The sequence below is a fragment of the Laccaria bicolor genome, genomic scaffold, assembly GCF_000143565.1.
Source record: "Laccaria bicolor S238N-H82 LACBIscaffold_34 genomic scaffold, whole genome shotgun sequence".
NCBI lineage: Eukaryota > Fungi > Basidiomycota > Agaricomycetes > Agaricales > Hydnangiaceae > Laccaria > Laccaria bicolor.
The window spans coordinates 428577-445874 of record NW_001889905.1 but is presented as its reverse complement, the minus strand read 5'-3'; the positions used below and the strand labels follow the sequence as shown (position 1 = coordinate 445874).

General features: G+C 47.5%; 2 protein-coding genes across 2 annotated transcripts; one reads left to right on the top strand and one right to left on the bottom strand.

Annotated features, from left to right (window-relative positions):
* Window positions 1-5663: 5663 nt before the first annotated feature.
* LACBIDRAFT_331547 (uncharacterized protein) lies at window positions 5664-6506 on the bottom strand (the record flags this gene model as incomplete). The annotated part of the gene is made up of 3 exons (XM_001885849.1): window positions 5664-5959; window positions 6227-6254; window positions 6306-6506. The coding sequence occupies 3 exons, from the start codon at window positions 6504-6506 to the stop codon at window positions 5664-5666; spliced, it is 525 nt and encodes a 174-aa protein (XP_001885884.1).
* Window positions 6507-6952: 446 nt separating this feature from the next.
* Window positions 6953-13031, top strand: LACBIDRAFT_331546 (uncharacterized protein; the record flags this gene model as incomplete). Its single annotated transcript, XM_001885931.1, has 15 exons — window positions 6953-6959; window positions 7008-7163; window positions 7219-8135; window positions 8214-8264; window positions 8332-8413; window positions 8451-8563; window positions 8996-9022; window positions 9164-9442; window positions 9545-10513; window positions 10595-11003; window positions 11339-11460; window positions 11714-11783; window positions 11914-12431; window positions 12553-12952; window positions 12985-13031. The coding sequence occupies 15 exons, from the start codon at window positions 6953-6955 to the stop codon at window positions 13029-13031; spliced, it is 4167 nt and encodes a 1388-aa protein (XP_001885966.1).
* Between the last annotated feature and the right edge of the window lie 4267 nt (window positions 13032-17298).

Here is a 17298-nt window from a genome sequence, read left to right as displayed (position 1 = left end):
CTTTTTTTATTGTAAGTTTGTTTTATGNATATGATGGATGTACAATTTCATCACCAAANCTTAGAAATTGACAGTAAATATATCAGGACAAAAGAGTTTCCAGCATATCCTGCAGTTTTGAGAGTGTATGTTTATACATATGTAGCTCCACATATTCATTGCTGTCTCAAGTGTAATGTGGCTTCCATCCAGAGGGATATATGTAAGAGTTTATTGGACAATGAGGTACAGGCATCCAAGATAATTTGGTTGAAGGTAATGTGGCTTGGAAAGTGTGAGTATAGAGATGGTGCATATGTACAAGAATGAACTTAGAATCTTATGGGACAGATCTATTGTACGCCCTACTGGAAATGCAAATGAGCAAGAATAATATGAGAAATGCTGGAATATTGCAATACCTTTCTATTCAACTTTTTGAAAATTTTATGTGCAATTTTACAAGGACTCTGAGCTAATATTATGACTATGTGAATTGGGTAAACTTTAAAGGAGTTAAGACTCACTCTTTTTCTCTGGCTTGCTTTCTGAGGTATTTTTGTTGGCAAGAGATCCAATTGCTTTGGGTGATGCCACCACTTTGATTGTGTCTGGATCTTCCTCTCCAAAAATATTTTTTCTTATGTTGCCAACATGGATATCTAGCTGCTCTGCATTTTTGAATTTCTGTAAATGATTATATGTTTTTGCAAGATTTTCCATGGCATTGATTGTATCTGGGTGTTCTTCTCCAAGATGTTTCTTTCCTAGATCCAGAACTTTGAGTTGCAGCTTCTCTGCATCTGCATACATTCCAAGACTTTGATATGTAAGTGCAAGATTGTGCATGGCTCTCATTGTATCTGGGTGTTCTTCTCCAATCTGTTTGTTTCTTAAATCCAGAACTTTGAGTTGCAGCTTCTCTGCAACTGCATATTTTTCAAGACTCCGATATGTAGTTGCAAGATTATGCATGGCACTGATTGTATCTGGGTGTTCTTTTCCAAGATGTTTGTTTCTTATATCCAGAACTTTGAGTTGCAGCTTCTCTGCATCTGCATATTTTTCAAGACCTTGATATGTCAGTGCAAGATTATGCATGGCACTGATTGTATCTGGGTGTTCTTCTCCAAGATGTTTGTTTCTTATATCCAGAACTTTGAGTTGCAGCTTCTCTGCATCTGCATATTTTTCAAGACTTGATATGTAGTGCAAGATTATGCATGGCACTGATTGTATCTGGGTGTTCTTCTCCAAGATGTTTGTTTCTTATATCCAGAACTTTGAGTTGCAGCTTCTCTGCATCTGCATATTTTTCAAGACTCTGATGTGTAAGTGCAAGATTATCCATGGCCCAGATTGTATCTGGGTGTTCTTCTCCAAGAAGTTTGTTTCTTATATCCAGAACTTTGAGTTGCAGCTTCTCTGCAACTGCATACTTTCCAAGACTTCGATATGTAAGTGCAAGATTATCCATGGCCCAGATTGTATCTGGGTGTTCTTCTCCAAGATGTTTGTTTCTTATATCCAGAACTTTGAGTTGCAGCTTCTCTGCATCTGCATATTTTCCAAGACTTTGATAGGTAAGTGCAAGATTATCCATGGCCCAGATTGTATCTGGGTGTTCTTCTCCAAGAAGTTTGTTTCTTAGATCCAGAACTTTGAGTTGCAGCTTCTCTGCATCTGCATATTTTCCAAGACTGTGATATGTAAGTGCAAGATTATGCATGGCACTGATTGTATCTGGGTGTTCTTCTCCAAGATGTTTGTTTCTTAGATCCAGAACTTTGAGTTGCAGCTTCTGTGCATCTGCATATTTTCCAAGACTTGATATGTAAGTGCAAGATTATTCATGGCACAGATTGTATCTGGGTGTTCTTCTCCAAGAAGTTTGTTTCTTAGATCCAGAACTTTGAGTTGCAGCTTCTCTGCATCTGCATATTTTCCAAGACTTTGATATGTAAGTGCAAGATTATTCATGGCACTGATTGTATCTGGGTGTTCTTCTCCAAGAAGTTTGTTTCTTAGATCCAGAACTTTGAGTTGCAGCTTCTCTGCATCTGCATACTTTCCAAGACTTCGATGTGTAAGTGCAAGATTATTTATGGCACTGATTGTATCTGGGTGTTCTTCTCCAAGAAGTTTGTTTCTTAGATCCAGAACTTTGAGTTGCAGCTTCTCTGCATCTGCATATTTTCCAAGACTTGATGTGTAAGTGCAAGATTATTTATAGCACTGATTGTATCTGGGTGTTCTTCTCCAAGAAGTCTGTTTCTTAGATCCAGAACTTTGACTTGTAGCTTCTGTGCATCTGTATATTTTCCAACCTTCTCATATGCAAGTGCAAGATTATTCATGGCACCAACTGCATCTGGGTGCTCCTCCCCAAGAGTCCTGCTTCTTGCATCCAGCACCTGAATTTCAAATTTCTCTGCCTCACTGTAAAACCCCTGCTCCCTCAACATTCTTCCAAACTTTTCATGAGCATCATCAAAGTATCTATCAATGATTCCTTTTTTTGCCATTACACTGTGCTGTATATTGGCTCTCAAATGTGTGACCAAAATCCTTCTGAACTGATATGGCTGCTCAGGAAAGTTTTCTGACAGAGAGCCAGCTAACGTTACATATGCCATCAAACAGTATTTCTGTCTATCCTCCAAGGGCATTCTGTCTCTTCCCCATGCATGAATAAGTGGATGCATGTTGTAGATACCTTTGGATGAAACCAGTTTGATCAGGCTGAAAGACAGTAATACTCGGAGTCCCTCTTTGAAGAGAAAATTATCCCATTTTCCTGTGTCATGAAGCTGAAGCAGTGTACGGTCTATCAGGAGGTTTGCAGTAGGTAAGGCAGACCTCTGCACATCATTTCCATATTCCTCATGCTCTTGAGTAGCAGCATAAGAAAAAATTTCTTCAGTAATACCATCAAAATGAAAGAAGGCAAATATTGCTAGCAGAAAAATTGCACTCTTAGCTGCCTTAGCACTTTGAGAATCATCACTTTCAGCTCTTTGCTGAATTTCTTTGAATGATAGCTCCCAAGTCCCATACACAGATCTGTTGTATTTAGATGCCCCTTTGAAAGCTGGGTAGGATAATAGCCTTTCTCTGTATTGAGAATATTCATCAAGGTAGTCTCTGATGTCTGTGTCCCCAAAAGCAATGAAAGCACCAGCCTGATCAATAGCCAGAGGAATGTAAAAAAGCTCATTCACAATCCTGCAAGCCTCCACCTGTAAATCCTCCTGAGACTCATCCAAGCAAGCAGCCTTTAATAGTAAAGAGATGGCCTCATTTTCCTCCATTTCTTTCACCTCAAAAGAATTCTCATGTAAAGTCAGATGTCTCAGGCCAGAGTTGCGACTAGTTATCAGAATATTTCCCCCTAGCCCAGATGGAAAATAAGCCTCCAGTTCCTCAGGTGTCAGATTATCAGCATTATCAAAGACCATTGCATAATTATCTCCCAGAGAGCTGATCCACTGTAAAGCAGATTGAGGTGAACCATCCAGTGCAGAAGACTGAGCCTCAGGAAGGTTGCAGATTCCCTTTAATCCCTGTGTGATTGTACTAGTGGAAGATGCATCAATCCAGAAAACATGGGAAAAGCTAAGCATGAATCAGTTACAAGGACTGGGGAGGTATGGTGGAGTACTTACTAGTCAGACATATTCTCAATGACCCTCAAGCAAATTTGAGTCTTTCCAATCCCCCCCAAGCCATACAACAAGAAGAATTTTCTATGGTGGAGTTTATCAGCACTTTTCGCAGTAAAATGTGCCTTCAGTTTTGCGAGAACCTCAGTCCGGCCTGTGAAGCGAACACTTGAGTTGGGTTTCACGGGAATGGGCGCATCGTATGCCGTCCTGTTTCCAGCGCTAGCGTTATAAATGATCTGCAGAAAATATCAATTGATTAGCTTGATGAGAGGCATCAGCGAATCACGCACAGTATCAGCATTGTTGATTGTGCCGCCAGTTATAACGACGTTCTGAGCACCTTGCAGGACATGGTTTCCACTCATGTTGGAAGTGTAGCAGATGGGGGCGAAGGAAAGAAGCTAGAACTTCGGTACGACAAACCCCATATTGACCACGAGGCATCCGTCGCATTTTGCCGGGGCACGTTTCGTACACAGCTCAACATCACCTGTCCAGTTGGGCGCTCCGAACCTAGCGCAAACGTTTCTGTGCATGCGCAAAGAGTGCCATGCAGACATTCGAATGGATGTAGTTTTGGTTGAGGCTACCACTCGCCTCCTCTTCATTCTTACCCTGAGATTCAGTGAACGCACTCCATCACCCAATCTTACTCCCATCGTTTCCCTTCATCTCTCATCGATCATCCCTTACCTCGAACAGCCGTTACTCCGCATGGCGCGTCTCCGACCGTTTCCTTCCCTTTGCTAGTCAACGAAGCCCTCCGCCTTTCGACAAGCTTAGGTGGAGCATATGATGCGACAAGGTGAACCTCAAGTTAAGATTTTAAAACACGAGACAGAAGCGTTTAACTCGGAGTGCAGGAACGAGATTGACTCCGATTGAGTGAGGGAGAAGACGGAAGAAGTCGCGGTGTGGCAGATCGGTGAGTCCGAACAAGACCAGCAAGAAATTGGAGGTAACTCATCCTTTGCACAGCGGGCACGATTGAACAAAGACGTCAAGCGGCGGTTGAAAGCCAAACTCAGAACAGCAGTAGGACCAATTCAGCTTCGCCCAACACCTGCGCTTGTTAGCCGTCTTCGAATTTCAACGCCACCAGCGGACTAGGCAGGAGCGAAGGATCAACGCGGCGGTGGGAGCTCGAGCCACAAACGTGGTGGGGATTCATGCAACGGGCGTGTACACCACCAGCAAGAAGGCCGGAACTCGCCTTAGAACAAACGACACGGCGCACCCTCACATCGGCGTCACGTCGATCGCTGCACAGGCGAGGCTGCTCAAGTTCAAGTCAAAGTAGCAGGTGTTGCTCCTGCGTTGGCTGCAGCTCAATCATGCGATAAGGTTTTTACGGTTTGGGATGTTGAGATGGAGGGTGAGTTTTTCTGCTATTGGCGAGTTGGCGAGTTGGGTTGCCTCCACAAAACGGGTGGTGTGGTGTAGTGTCTTTCCAACCCCCCTCTTCTTCTCAACCATCTCTCTTTCAATCCTCCTCTTCTTCCCTCCCCGCTTCCTCCCGTCTACTTTCAACCTTCTTCTGTCTAATTCTCTTCCTCACGTCGCTAAAGCCTCTTCTCCCAGGTGATGCATATGCACTCTCAAGGTCACACGTCCGTCATCCGCTGTACCCGTAACCTGCACAAATGCGCTCTCAAACATCGACACAGGCCAACGCCAACTCGCTCTTGCGACCAGCTGGCTCACTTACAAGTCTCCTCGAATTGATATCCGTCATTAGCAGCCGTCCAACCCTGTTCCCCTCACACCTACCCCCTCCACTTTCCCAACTCACATGTTTCTCTTACACGAAACATGCGAGCAGAACGCGAAGTACCATCCAGAACTACCCTCCATCTCCGCGCTTATTCGCTCCTCAACCTTCAACTCTTTTATTCCCCCAGTGATGGCTCAAAAGGTCCCCCTTCCCTAACCCAATCTTGGCCCTATCTCGCCCCTCGTACATCCGACATCCCTACATGGGCGGCCACCGCGCTTTAGCATTTCCGTGGTCTGCGTTTCTCAGACAGATGGCCAGTTCCCGTTGTTAGCCGTCTTTCCATGGGAGTGGAGCGTCGACGATCCTTGGACTCGGACGGCTATGGTTGGAAATGACGTGGATGGGATGGAGAGCACCTTTGAGTAGCCGATGAAATTACCCCCCCTCTCAGATCTCTTCGAGCTGGGGTGGATTCGCAACGCGAACGGACTGGAAAAGCTCTGATCCAACCACTGCGAGACAACGTCCGACTTCTCACCCTCCTGATGTCCGAGCTCGATACGCAAATCGAATCGGAGCACCTCGACAATCGCCACGACTCGCGAGGACGGCGTCAGCGAGGGTTGTGGTTTTTTTTGGTGGCGGGAAAGGAGACGATTTTGACGGTCTCGCGGACATCTACGTCCCCACGGATGGATGCTCAGCAGATAGACCCGTTAAGTCTCTCCTACCGCAATCCATGCTAACCCATCTTCCCTCCTCCTCCACCCACTCGCGCTGTGTCATCCGCGATGCCCCACGAGCACAGTCTGACAGTCGTTCTTGGACCTTGTCAGTCATTTTTCTCAAAGATCCTGGGACTCACGCTCAGTAACTCTACAGATTCTCCCATGCTAAACTCGATGTCAGTATGCTCTCTCGATACTCAAGGAAGCTTCTCTCACCTTGAGCCACAGCACACAGAAAGATACAGTGCGAGTTGGGCGCCTGTCCAGAAACTCTGAAAGAAACTTGTAGTTTGGACAGGCGCAAGGAAGAGCGGTTGCTACGGCAGAGCCAGACCCGATGGGGCCTGCTGGAGTGGTAGTTGTCAGTAACTTAGTGCTCGGATACCAGTTGATATTTCCTGTCAAGCGATAGTCCATAGCGGACTAGCACTCGCCGGACTTCAGAATCATTAGAGAAAGCAAATTTCCATTGGTATTGTACAATTACAATGTCGAGCCGGAAAAGACTTGATTCTAGGTAAAAAGGACAGCCTCACCAGCGTAGCGTAGCAAACGAATAAGCTTGAACCAGCATACCTATGTAACCCGTAAAGATCCTGAGAGATGTTTGTTGGATCCACCAACTTCGAATTCGGGGTGACGGCGTACCTCATGCACTCTATCAAACATCGACATAGGGCATGGGGACCTTTACATCTGGAAATCTGGATCGGGCAAGCTCCAAAAGCTTCTTACGTTTTTCGCTTTTCGCGGGATCTCGACTCGGAGTAACCTTGCGAACCGTCGATGTATAAGGCGGAACTGGTGTGCCTTTGCTGTTGGCACTCTCCTTCGCCACTTGAATTGGCTCAGATATCATCGGAATGTACTGTAAGAAAAAAACGGATGCGCACGCTGTAGAATTGCTTGTCTGTGCAGTGTGGGCAGAGCTGGTAGATAGACCTGTGTTTGAAGGTTCTGCGTTTTCGTTCTCCTGGAGGATGGCGTCAAAGAGCTTTGGGGCAGAAATGGCATCAGAAAGGTGGAGTTTGGAAAGTACAGTTGTCAATACATCGAGCGTAACTATTGTCGAAGGTGAAGGAGGCATTTCAATGTTGTTTCAATTTGTGACTGTGACGACGATTGCAAGCGGCGAGTCCGGACCGAATGCACACAGAAAACAGAAACGACGACCAGCTGTCTTCAATGGCCAGCACTACGCACCTACGATCCAACATCGCCGTCGAAATAATCGACATGATCCTGCAAGACATAAGCCCAAACCACCTTCAACCACTACTAACAGTCAACAGCTTCTTCCACTGCATCACCCTCCGAAGGCTCTATCACACCATCGTCCTCCACTCCCCCACAAACACCATCACCCTCTTCCGTACCCTCCTCCGTAACGCCTCCTTACCACCCCTCGTCCGCGCACTCGACATAAACTTTGCAACGGTATCACCCACACGAAACCTCTACGGCCTCTTCCACTCCGTCCTCCTCCGCTTATCCTTGCTCACGTCACTGACGATCGAGCTGCCCAGACACCATTCGCCCATGTGGATATTCGACGGGTGTACGTTCAAACTGAGGCAATTCACCACGTCGCATCATTGTCGTCTCCCTCTTGCGCGGTTCCTTGATTCTCAGGACGGGATTACGGATCTCACGTTGCGCGGGTACCAGAATGATCATACATCCTCTATGCTCTCCTTCCTCGATCCGCCTTTATCTCACACCCTCCCCTCATCATCACAGCAAAACTTCACACTCCACCCTCACTCCCTCCCACACCTAACAACCTTCAACGCAGTACACGCCGGCGCACCCATCATCCACACCATCATGTCCGGCCGACCCGTGCGCGTCGTATCCATCCCCCTCTTCCCAAACTGCGTCGAAGAGAGCTTTAGCGCTTTACAGGCGGGAAGTGGGGATTTGAAGAGGCTGAGCGTGATTAGTTTTGATCCGCAGGCACCGCGGTTTTTGTTTGAGGAGGTTGCGAAGAGGTTTAGGAAGCTTGAGGCGTTGCATTTGGTTGTGCTTATGGCGGATTTTACGAATGTGTGTCTTTGTCTTTCTGTTTTTTCTTTCTTTCTTTCTTTTCGTTTGGAGTATTGATTGATTGGGATGGTGGTGTAGGAACATTTAGCAGCGTCAGGACGTTACCTTAAATCCTTCGATTCTTTAAAGGTACTTCCTTCCTTCCTTCCTCCCTCATCCCTCCCAAACTCACCCCTCTTGAATTGAACCGCCACAGTACATAACATGCGTCGCCTCCACCAAAGACAGCAACACGCGCACCGAAGAATGTTCCCTCGCCACGGAATGGCATAAGCTATGTCCGTCCTTGCAAACGATTATACTACCTAAAGGGAGGGTATGGTTTCATGGACGGATTGGGCAGTATGATTGGTCTTGTTTGGATGATGAGGATGGGGAGGAGGGGGAGTGAGAAAGGGAGGTGGTGGATGGGTGGGTTGAGTGGCAGGGTACATGTTTTGACATTTGGGTGAGGACCTTGACGGGGGTGGGGAAGAGGGCCGAGGAGAATAGATGAACGGACGGATGGATCATTGAGTCTCCTTACGATTCTCTCTTCGTGCTTTTTTATTACTCCTTACCATGGCTTTAGCCGTGTTTCGACTCGGATTATTATTATTTTAGATATGTCAATGAATTATGACTCAATGGAATTCATAACGAATTCAAATCTTCCGCCCGATACGCACTGGCATACCCCTTCAAACGTCTTGAAGATTGATCACTGCTTTCACATTACTGCGCTGTATGTTGAGCGCTCCCCATGTCAGATTAAAGTTTTGCACAACATGTTTACATCATGTGATCATTTATCTTTTTACCTCCCCACCACGTCCACACACTTTCCTTCCGGAATTTAGGACATTTCTGGCTTTGGGTAGGGCCTTTGGGGTACACGTCTTGAACAGGTTCGAAATTAAAGCAACAAAGCACTCCTTCAAGCTCCACACTTAAGTACGATGCCACCGAATTGACGTGCAAGGACGTCGACTCCTAGAAGTAGAAGACTATGAGCGGGGATGCATGACCAACAACGACGGGATTTACAGGAGTTGTGCAACTCGAGGACTTTGTGCTTCGCTCTCTGCCAGGATGCGGGCCCCAGTGGTTGTCTATGTATGACAAAACTGAGCGTCTGCCTTTACGGTCCGAGTCACTGCATCCATCAAGGTCATCTGAGCCTTCCACTGCAGATCCCTGCGCTTCATTTCGGAGCCATGTGTGCCTCGGCCATGGACTGGGAAGCTAAATGCCAAACAGGTCAAACTTTCCATGGACAAAGTTCAAGCAAGTACTATCTTCATCATGTTTCACCGACTTTAAAGTCGGTGAGTGATTACAATTGAATCATCATCGCATTCTAAACATACGAACTTCTTGTGACAGTTCGTCTGATGGGGGAGATTCCAGGTTTGACTGCGTGAGCACAGCCCTTTTATCGAAACAACATTGAGCCTATGCATCGAGTGAATATTTATTCACGAGCAGGCCCCCTCCCCCCAGTTGAATGCCTGTCTACCTCTTCACTTATGGAGGACATTCTCTATGAGCCCTTTAACACCAGCACTTCTCCAACCCAAGACGACCCACTGGCAGCAGTGACCGTTGCGGAGGACTCTACCCAGTCCCTCGAGCCACCATCAGTTTGCTTCACTGCCGGTGACACTACACTCAACCCGGGCTCGGAGAGAGGTTTCAAGGACAGTACTAGAAGTTTCAAGTTCAGCACTAGAAGTTTCAAGGACAGTACTAGACGTTCCAAAATCAGTACTAGAAGTCTTTTCAAAAAGTCGCGTCGGCGCAACTCTGAGGCGAAAGCATCGTCGTTCAAATGGAGCGACGCCGTCAATGCCGTCATCCAGGCTGCAGGGCTCATCACGGCGGTTGTGTTTGGCGTATGGGCGGTCAGGACGTATGATGTGGCGAGGAATTCGCTGGGCAGAGCCGACATTGCGAACGACTTGACTGCGAGGGGGGTAAGGATAGCCCTCGCTGCGAACAACTTGACGGAGAGGGCGCTGGAGATAGCCAACAATACGAACATCCTGACGAGGGAGGCGCTGAAGATAGCCCGCGACGCGAACACACAGGCGCGGGAGATAGCTCACACCACTCACCTCCTGACGAGGACGTCGAATGTGATAGCCCTCGCTGCGAACGATCAGGCGCAGAAAATAGCCAACACTTCACACAACCTGACGAGCCAGGCGCTGGCGATAGCCCTCGACGCCAACACGCAGGCGGGGAAGATAGCTAACACCACGAACCACCTGACGAGGAGGTCGCATGCGATAGCCAAAGCTTCAATCCATCAGACGGAGGTGCAGAATATGCTTGCCAATTCGCTTCAGTTGTTGTCGTTCTGTGCCTCCGCCCAGACAAAGCCGCCTTCCAATCTTGTGAGTATATATCTTCCACATGCGGTTCGCAGTGGATCGACGTTGTACATGTGCTTATTCAATATACTGCGTTGAAATCAGACAGACCTTTGCGCCTCGATCACTTTACGCCTATGGTCGTTTGTCACAAGTTCTGTGGTCCCAACTACATCGCCGGAGAACCCAGACACTCAGGAGTTTGTCAACGTTCCCCATAACCTTTCTACATCTACGTCATCGACACTGCCAAGGACGGCGACAACGACGAGGCACTCTGCCTCTATTTCACCGACAAGAAGGCCCTCTGCTCCTGCTTCACCAACAACGATGGGGCCCGCTGCCTCTACTCAACAGACAACAGCGAGGCCCTCTGTTTCTACTTTACCGACACCGCCACCGACAACGGAGAGGCCCTCGCCAATTTCAGCGTCCCATCGACGGAAAAAGCCAATGCAGCTTTCTGTGATTGTTGGGATTGTCGTCGCCGTTGTTGTGTTTTTTGTGGCTGTTGGTGCGTGGCTGTCGGTGCCTTGATTGCTCGCAAGAAGGGATCTTTCACAAGAGTTGTTTGGTATCTTCCACCCATGGAGGAGGTGACTGCATTGAACTCGTCTCGATTTATTTTTCATTCTTTTCCCTCTTAGAATTTCGTGACTCACGCAGACGCTCGAACTTTGTACTTACATACTCGTTTCAACTCTCTTTTATTTCTTGGACTTATCTATTTACTCATTACCTCGTTGACACTTACCACGTTGGCCTTTCGCGCAACTCTCAGCTCGTACACTCTTTTGGTTTTCTCATAGATTCTCACCACTTACGCAAATAGGGAGATTACATTACTAGGCATTGGAGAAAAGGCCGAATCTAAAATAACCTTGAGTAAAACCCACACTTGCTCAAAACCAGAGAGTATTCCGACGCCTGGGCCGTCGAGAGCACAGGCAGTTGGATTTCGCACCGGAAGGGTGTATCATTTGAAAATTACGACCCAAGTTGACCAAAGTTACATTTACTTACAAGTACCAGTGAAGTTGAGTGAACTTCAAGTTGTCGCATGGTAAGTACCGTACGTACTAATAGACGAGGCTGATGGGCTATGTCAGCTTGATACGAACATCAGGTTAACTGCTTTCCAAATGATCGCCGGACAAGTTCTTGAGACGCTAGCCAAGAGTCACGCTGAAGAGCGGGCCCGAAGAACCTAATCTTTGTCTGCAGATTTACTGGCAGCTTGGGAACTTGGGAATCGGAGCGCTCATCCACTGGAACGTTGCTGTGCACGATCATGGTTAATATGTGTGAGCATACCTTTATCGACCCAAGACCCAAGTTGGATCAAGACGCATAGATTTGAACGCACGAAGAACCCCCCAACTCTCTACACATGAGTGACCCCCACGGAAACCCGCCCATCGTAGGCAGCCTTCCCATCCTAGGCCCCAGCCCTATCACTCTAGGCAGCCCTCCTACTATCCTGAGCCCCCAGAGCCCTCCCATCATAGGTTCCAGCGCTTCGATCCTATGCGGCCCTACCATTGTAGGCAGCTCTTCCATCGACGAGGTCGATCGTCAGGTGGGGCTCTTGGACAGAATGTCGAACATTAGCAACACACCCAACGTCGAAAAATTCAGTCCTATCAACGACGAGAAGTTTCTAAAACATAATCGGAAGGACAAGCACAGTTCAGCAGTGATTTGGGTATTTTCATGGAGCGAGATTGTTGATTACGTCCTCCAAATCGCCGGAATTACAGCGGGAATTGTGTTTGGGGTGTGGGTGATCAAGACATACAGTGCGACGGAGACGTCGCTTTCAATAGCGGCCAATGCGAATAACCTCTCAACGAACGCACTGGAGCAAAGCAAATTAGCCAATCAACTTGCTTTGTTGAGTTTTTGTGCCCCTTACCTCAAGGCAATCCCGCCTTCTGAATTTGTATGTCCACAGATGCCTTTCTCTGAATCAACCTATTGCTTACCGCACTGAAACCCAGACCGTTCCTTGTGCCACAGTTTCCAAAACAGTTTTTAACACTGTATTGTATGGAAACCCTCAGGGTGTCGGTTTGATGCCCCCGGCGACAGGCTCCCAGCTAAACCCAAACACCACCAACCCGTTAGGAGGTGGTGGTTCAGCAGAGTCTGGGTCGTATGTCGCGCCATATCCGAGTTTAGAGGTGGGCCCACAGCCAACGCCGTCGAGCAGTTCACAGCACTGCTGGAACCAGGCTTCGGCCAATTCATCACGTTCATCGTCGAACAGTCAAGCGCTCGGGGGGCCGAATAGGCTACTGCCGCCGCCGAAAACGACTTCATACCATCAGAAAACCACGGTGCATTTCGCGGTGTTGGTTGGGATTATTGCCGCTGTTGTTGCGTTCTTGGTGATTGTCGGCGCTCTCCTCGCTGGTAGAAAAAGGCTGAAGATTCGGATTAGGATTACTACTGAGTATGAATGTTGATGAACGTTGATCTTTTTTGTCCTTCAGTGGCTAACATGCTCAATCCCAACGGCGCTGCAGTCATCCTGGCGTAACCTGATATGCCTGAATCTTCAGAAGGGGCAGAAACTTCACGAGCTAAACTTCAGAACGAGTTCAATGGCGATTGACAGAGATGACAGGAAATTTTATGAGACCATTCTCACCAAAGTCACTGGAGGCGAACTTGCGTTAACTCCATATCCTACCTGACTCTTGAGATTGTAGAACCCTGGCCGGCTCACCAGGCATTTGAAAAAGTTAGAATGTCAGTGTGTGTGGCCGGCCAAACAAAGAAAGAAAGAGTTGATACCTGAGATGATTGGGTCACGATCCAATCTTGAACATTGGGGGGCCCGTTATACCTGGTCGTCTCCGATTACTGGCAGATGGGACGAATGGAGAGATTCACGGAATTGCATGGTGTCAGCGATTCCAGTGAGATGCAGTGCGCATTCTATATAGTCGAAGGACATCAAGGGGCAATCATGTAGACACCGCACAGCCTACAGTGTACACCAGTCAACTCCGTCGCCGTCTATGACAGAACTCAGTAACTTTTCGGCTTGTGTGGTTTTAGGTGGACGGACAAGGAATGAGGAATGTGCGATCTGGCAGCTTTGGCTTCACCAAATTGGCATCCCTGTTGTGTGCATATCTGGACCGTTACTTACAAGGCAGGCATACAACAAACATTGCCGGTCCGGTCCGGCGTGATGAGCCTAATATCACGTGGAGCTTGTTAGTTGTGGATGAAGATTCTGAAGAAGTATGGAGGCCAATAAAGACGTAGGGCGGCAAGCCGCTTGGCCCGCTACGCCCCATTTCGACTGTTGGTTAACTTGGTTTGTTTTATGTTGAATCTGTTTATACTTATAATAATGTTACATACATTGAATAACGCTGCTCGTCGCTTGGCCTTCGGTAATACGCCTCGTGTTATTCTCAATCTGACCCTCCATTGGAGCAGTGAATTTTGCAAAAAAGTGCATTTGTCCAACATTTGTCCCAATCTTTACGAGGAAAAAAAAAGATCAATGTTGACCTCGTTAGACAAACTGAACTGATTACGCAAAAATTACAATGATGAATATCCATACTACCCGATAAACGAAATGGTTTGGTGACTGGTCCGACTGAAATAAAAAGGAGAAATGCGCATGTGATCTCCATTCACATGACTGTCCACGTGAGCAAAGTTTCCTAGTTTGGCCGGCCCACAAAACCCACTATGTACTAACGTAGCGGGAAAACCCTGGCTGATTGAATCCACGGAACAAACCCTGTGCAGAATGCATCGGATGGTCGTGAAGGGACGGAGCCCGTAGGCTTCCACCCACTTTTGCGACCTTTCTCAGGTTGATACACAGGTCGGTGGCAACACAAAGATACATTCGTTAATCATTAATATTTTAATCATCATTGAGCACAATTGAAATTTCTTTACACGAAAACACAGCGTCTAGAAATCATGAAATTTAGATATCATCAAAGACATAGCAAAAAAATGAATGAACCTTGTATGACGGAGTCCTGCTGCAACTCCGCTTCATTACTTCTTATAACTTACTCCCCTTCGTCGACGTGACGAGAGTGGAGGCCATACAAGTCTTGAGGCGGGCTATCATACCCTCTGACCGGTACAAATGCACCAGTGGGCACCACGCCAAAGGTCGAAATGCTCCAAATAGCTCCATCCTGGTCAGCACCCGAACCCTTATCAGTCCAGATCTGGCTTCCAGGACCTGTGTTGCGCAACGCGAGCTTATGGATGGCCTTAATACCCTTTGCCTCCTCTAGGGAAGGTTTGTTGTGGCTGCGCATGAAGAAACCACCCACGACGATGTAGTCGGGCGTTGGGCCAACACCGCGCCAGAGCACAAAACCGGTCGAATCGCCGGAGCCTGCATCGTTCCAAATTTGAATCCAGTCAGTGACGTCGACGAGAACGCCCGGTTCAAGCTCCCTGTCCGGGAATGTTGCTGCTGTTGGTCGCAGCTGGGCCGAGGTAGAACCAACCCTCGGGGACTAATTTCGTTGTAGTTGTCGCGTAAATAAAACAAACGTAGGGAATGGAAAAAAATACTTACGATCAAGCCTCCAGGTCGCCAGGTCTGTATCGGCATCGGAGCCAACATTGTTGTTGATGAGTTGCTTGAAACTAACGTTTCTGTGTTCGACTTTAGCGTTGGCCATATTAAGCAGAGGGATGTTAGAAGTAAGTGCAAGAGATCCGAGAAATGAGCTTGAGAGGCGATGTAGGAAACAGCGAATCAGAGGCGGAGCAAAGTACCCCGTTTTATCGGCTTGTAGAGACAATTGAGAGACAAGGGTTGGTACAGGGAGTTTTTGCGAAAACTCCAGTCGAACAATAACAAATGCGAGCTTCCGTCTGCCTTCAGTCGGCGAGATGCCAAATAGAGAAGTCGGAGAGATGAATTTCCGAACGACAGGTTGTACGACTATTCGGCTCGGCAGTTGAGTAACGCCTTGAGCCAAAAAAAAGAAAGTCGCGGAGAAGGTCGCGATTAGGTCTTTTCCTATTTTTGTCGTAGTTGAACCATTTTTGTCGCAGTTTGGACAGAGTTGTGAGTGAAGATTCAAATACTTGTCCGAGTTTCTAAGTAACGCCTGTCAGAGGAAAGGGGTGGAAAGGATAAGCAAAGTCCAAGTTTGAAGTCGACGTACGCCGTACGGACTGAAGCGGTGAGATGTATGTATCTGAGGTTTTGGGAAATGATGTCTTCTTCGATACAATGCCAAAATAACTTGCGGATGGGGGGAAGAGGACTTCAGCCGGCTTAACGCGAATGTTCAGTCGTGAGCAGGTCTTGACTAGCTTGACTCTTGGAGAGCAGTTTTTTTTGCGAGCACTGGGTTGAGAGTAACACCAGTCACCTGTCACATATCACGCTTATCAAGCAGCTTGTAACTCATTCTTGTCCCGTTACCTCTGGATTTTTGCTAAATGCCTACTCAACAATGGTGGCTAACCAAAGGCGGTCGGCCATCCTGCAGCTAACTTCGGCCTCATGTTATACAACCCGAGCTCAAGACTGGGATGAATCCGGGACTTGCCAGTGTCCGGGACCTACGATTTGAATACAGTTGAGGACCGAGGTGCGGTCCGTTTGACGGCGATTCATAGGTGCTGAAGCACCTGGCTTTGCTTGAGTTTGAGCGTAGCAGCGCTCTGATAACGGCCACGAGCGGCAGCAACTTGAAGTCCTACCAGCTTGTGCACACTTTCGTATCATGGAAGAAGCTTATTACATCCCTGTGCACACGAGCGACTTCCCACTGCAAGACCACTTGGCAGCCACGGGTTTCCAAAACCCCACCCAGGAACTCGAGAGACCGTCAAGCTCAAGCGCTGCTGACCGTGCACTTTTGAACACCCAGCAGAGTTTCAACTTGAGGGACGGTACCATTTCGGAGAAGCATACAAACCATTCCAAGGGGACTAAGACGACTGGGACTGTTTGGCTGTTCACTTGGAGCGAGGTTGTGAATTATGTTCTCCAAACCGTTGGGCTTATTGCAGTGGTAGTGTTTGGTGTGTGGGCGATCAGGACGTACCATGCAGCGAGGGACTCGCTGGCAATAGCCAGCACTGCGAACGACTTATCATCGCGGGCGGTGATGCTAGCTGCCTCTGCAAACGTGCTGTCGTCGCAGGCGCTAACGCAGAACATGGTTGCTAATTCGCTTGCCGTGTTGACGTTGATACGGGTGAAACATGTTCAACCATATAAAATCCGATTTTCGCGATTTTACCGTTAAACGGTCTTCTCTGCAACTATACTACATACAGTTGTAATGATATAAAGAGTCTATGAACATACCCGGTTCAGTAGACTAAAAGTGCACATGCGTCGAGTCTGAACATAGGACAAAGGCTTTGGAGCTGGCAGCAGTATGCGCCGTGACATTATACTTGGAGCCTACTAGGATTCACCCACCATGAAATAGAGTACAAAGAGACTCTAGAGTAAACCACCCAACGCAGGGAACAAGATTGCATTACTACCAAGGGTTTAGAAACACGAAATGGATTTTAATATGAAAAACTCGGTCTTTTATCTTGTGATAAATCTACCAAGACTTCTAGAGGATAAACTACATGTGGACATTATGAGATAATGTTCTACTACTAGAGAGACTATGTTACAACTATGTGGCATATGTACCGAGACCAAGCGTGGCTTGTGGCCATGTAGAACATCGAGTACGGCAATTCCCGCGTACGCATCAAAGAGTGATGCGTCGTATCGTCCAAGACGCGTGATGCGCACACCTGGAAAGACATTAGGTAATCCATCC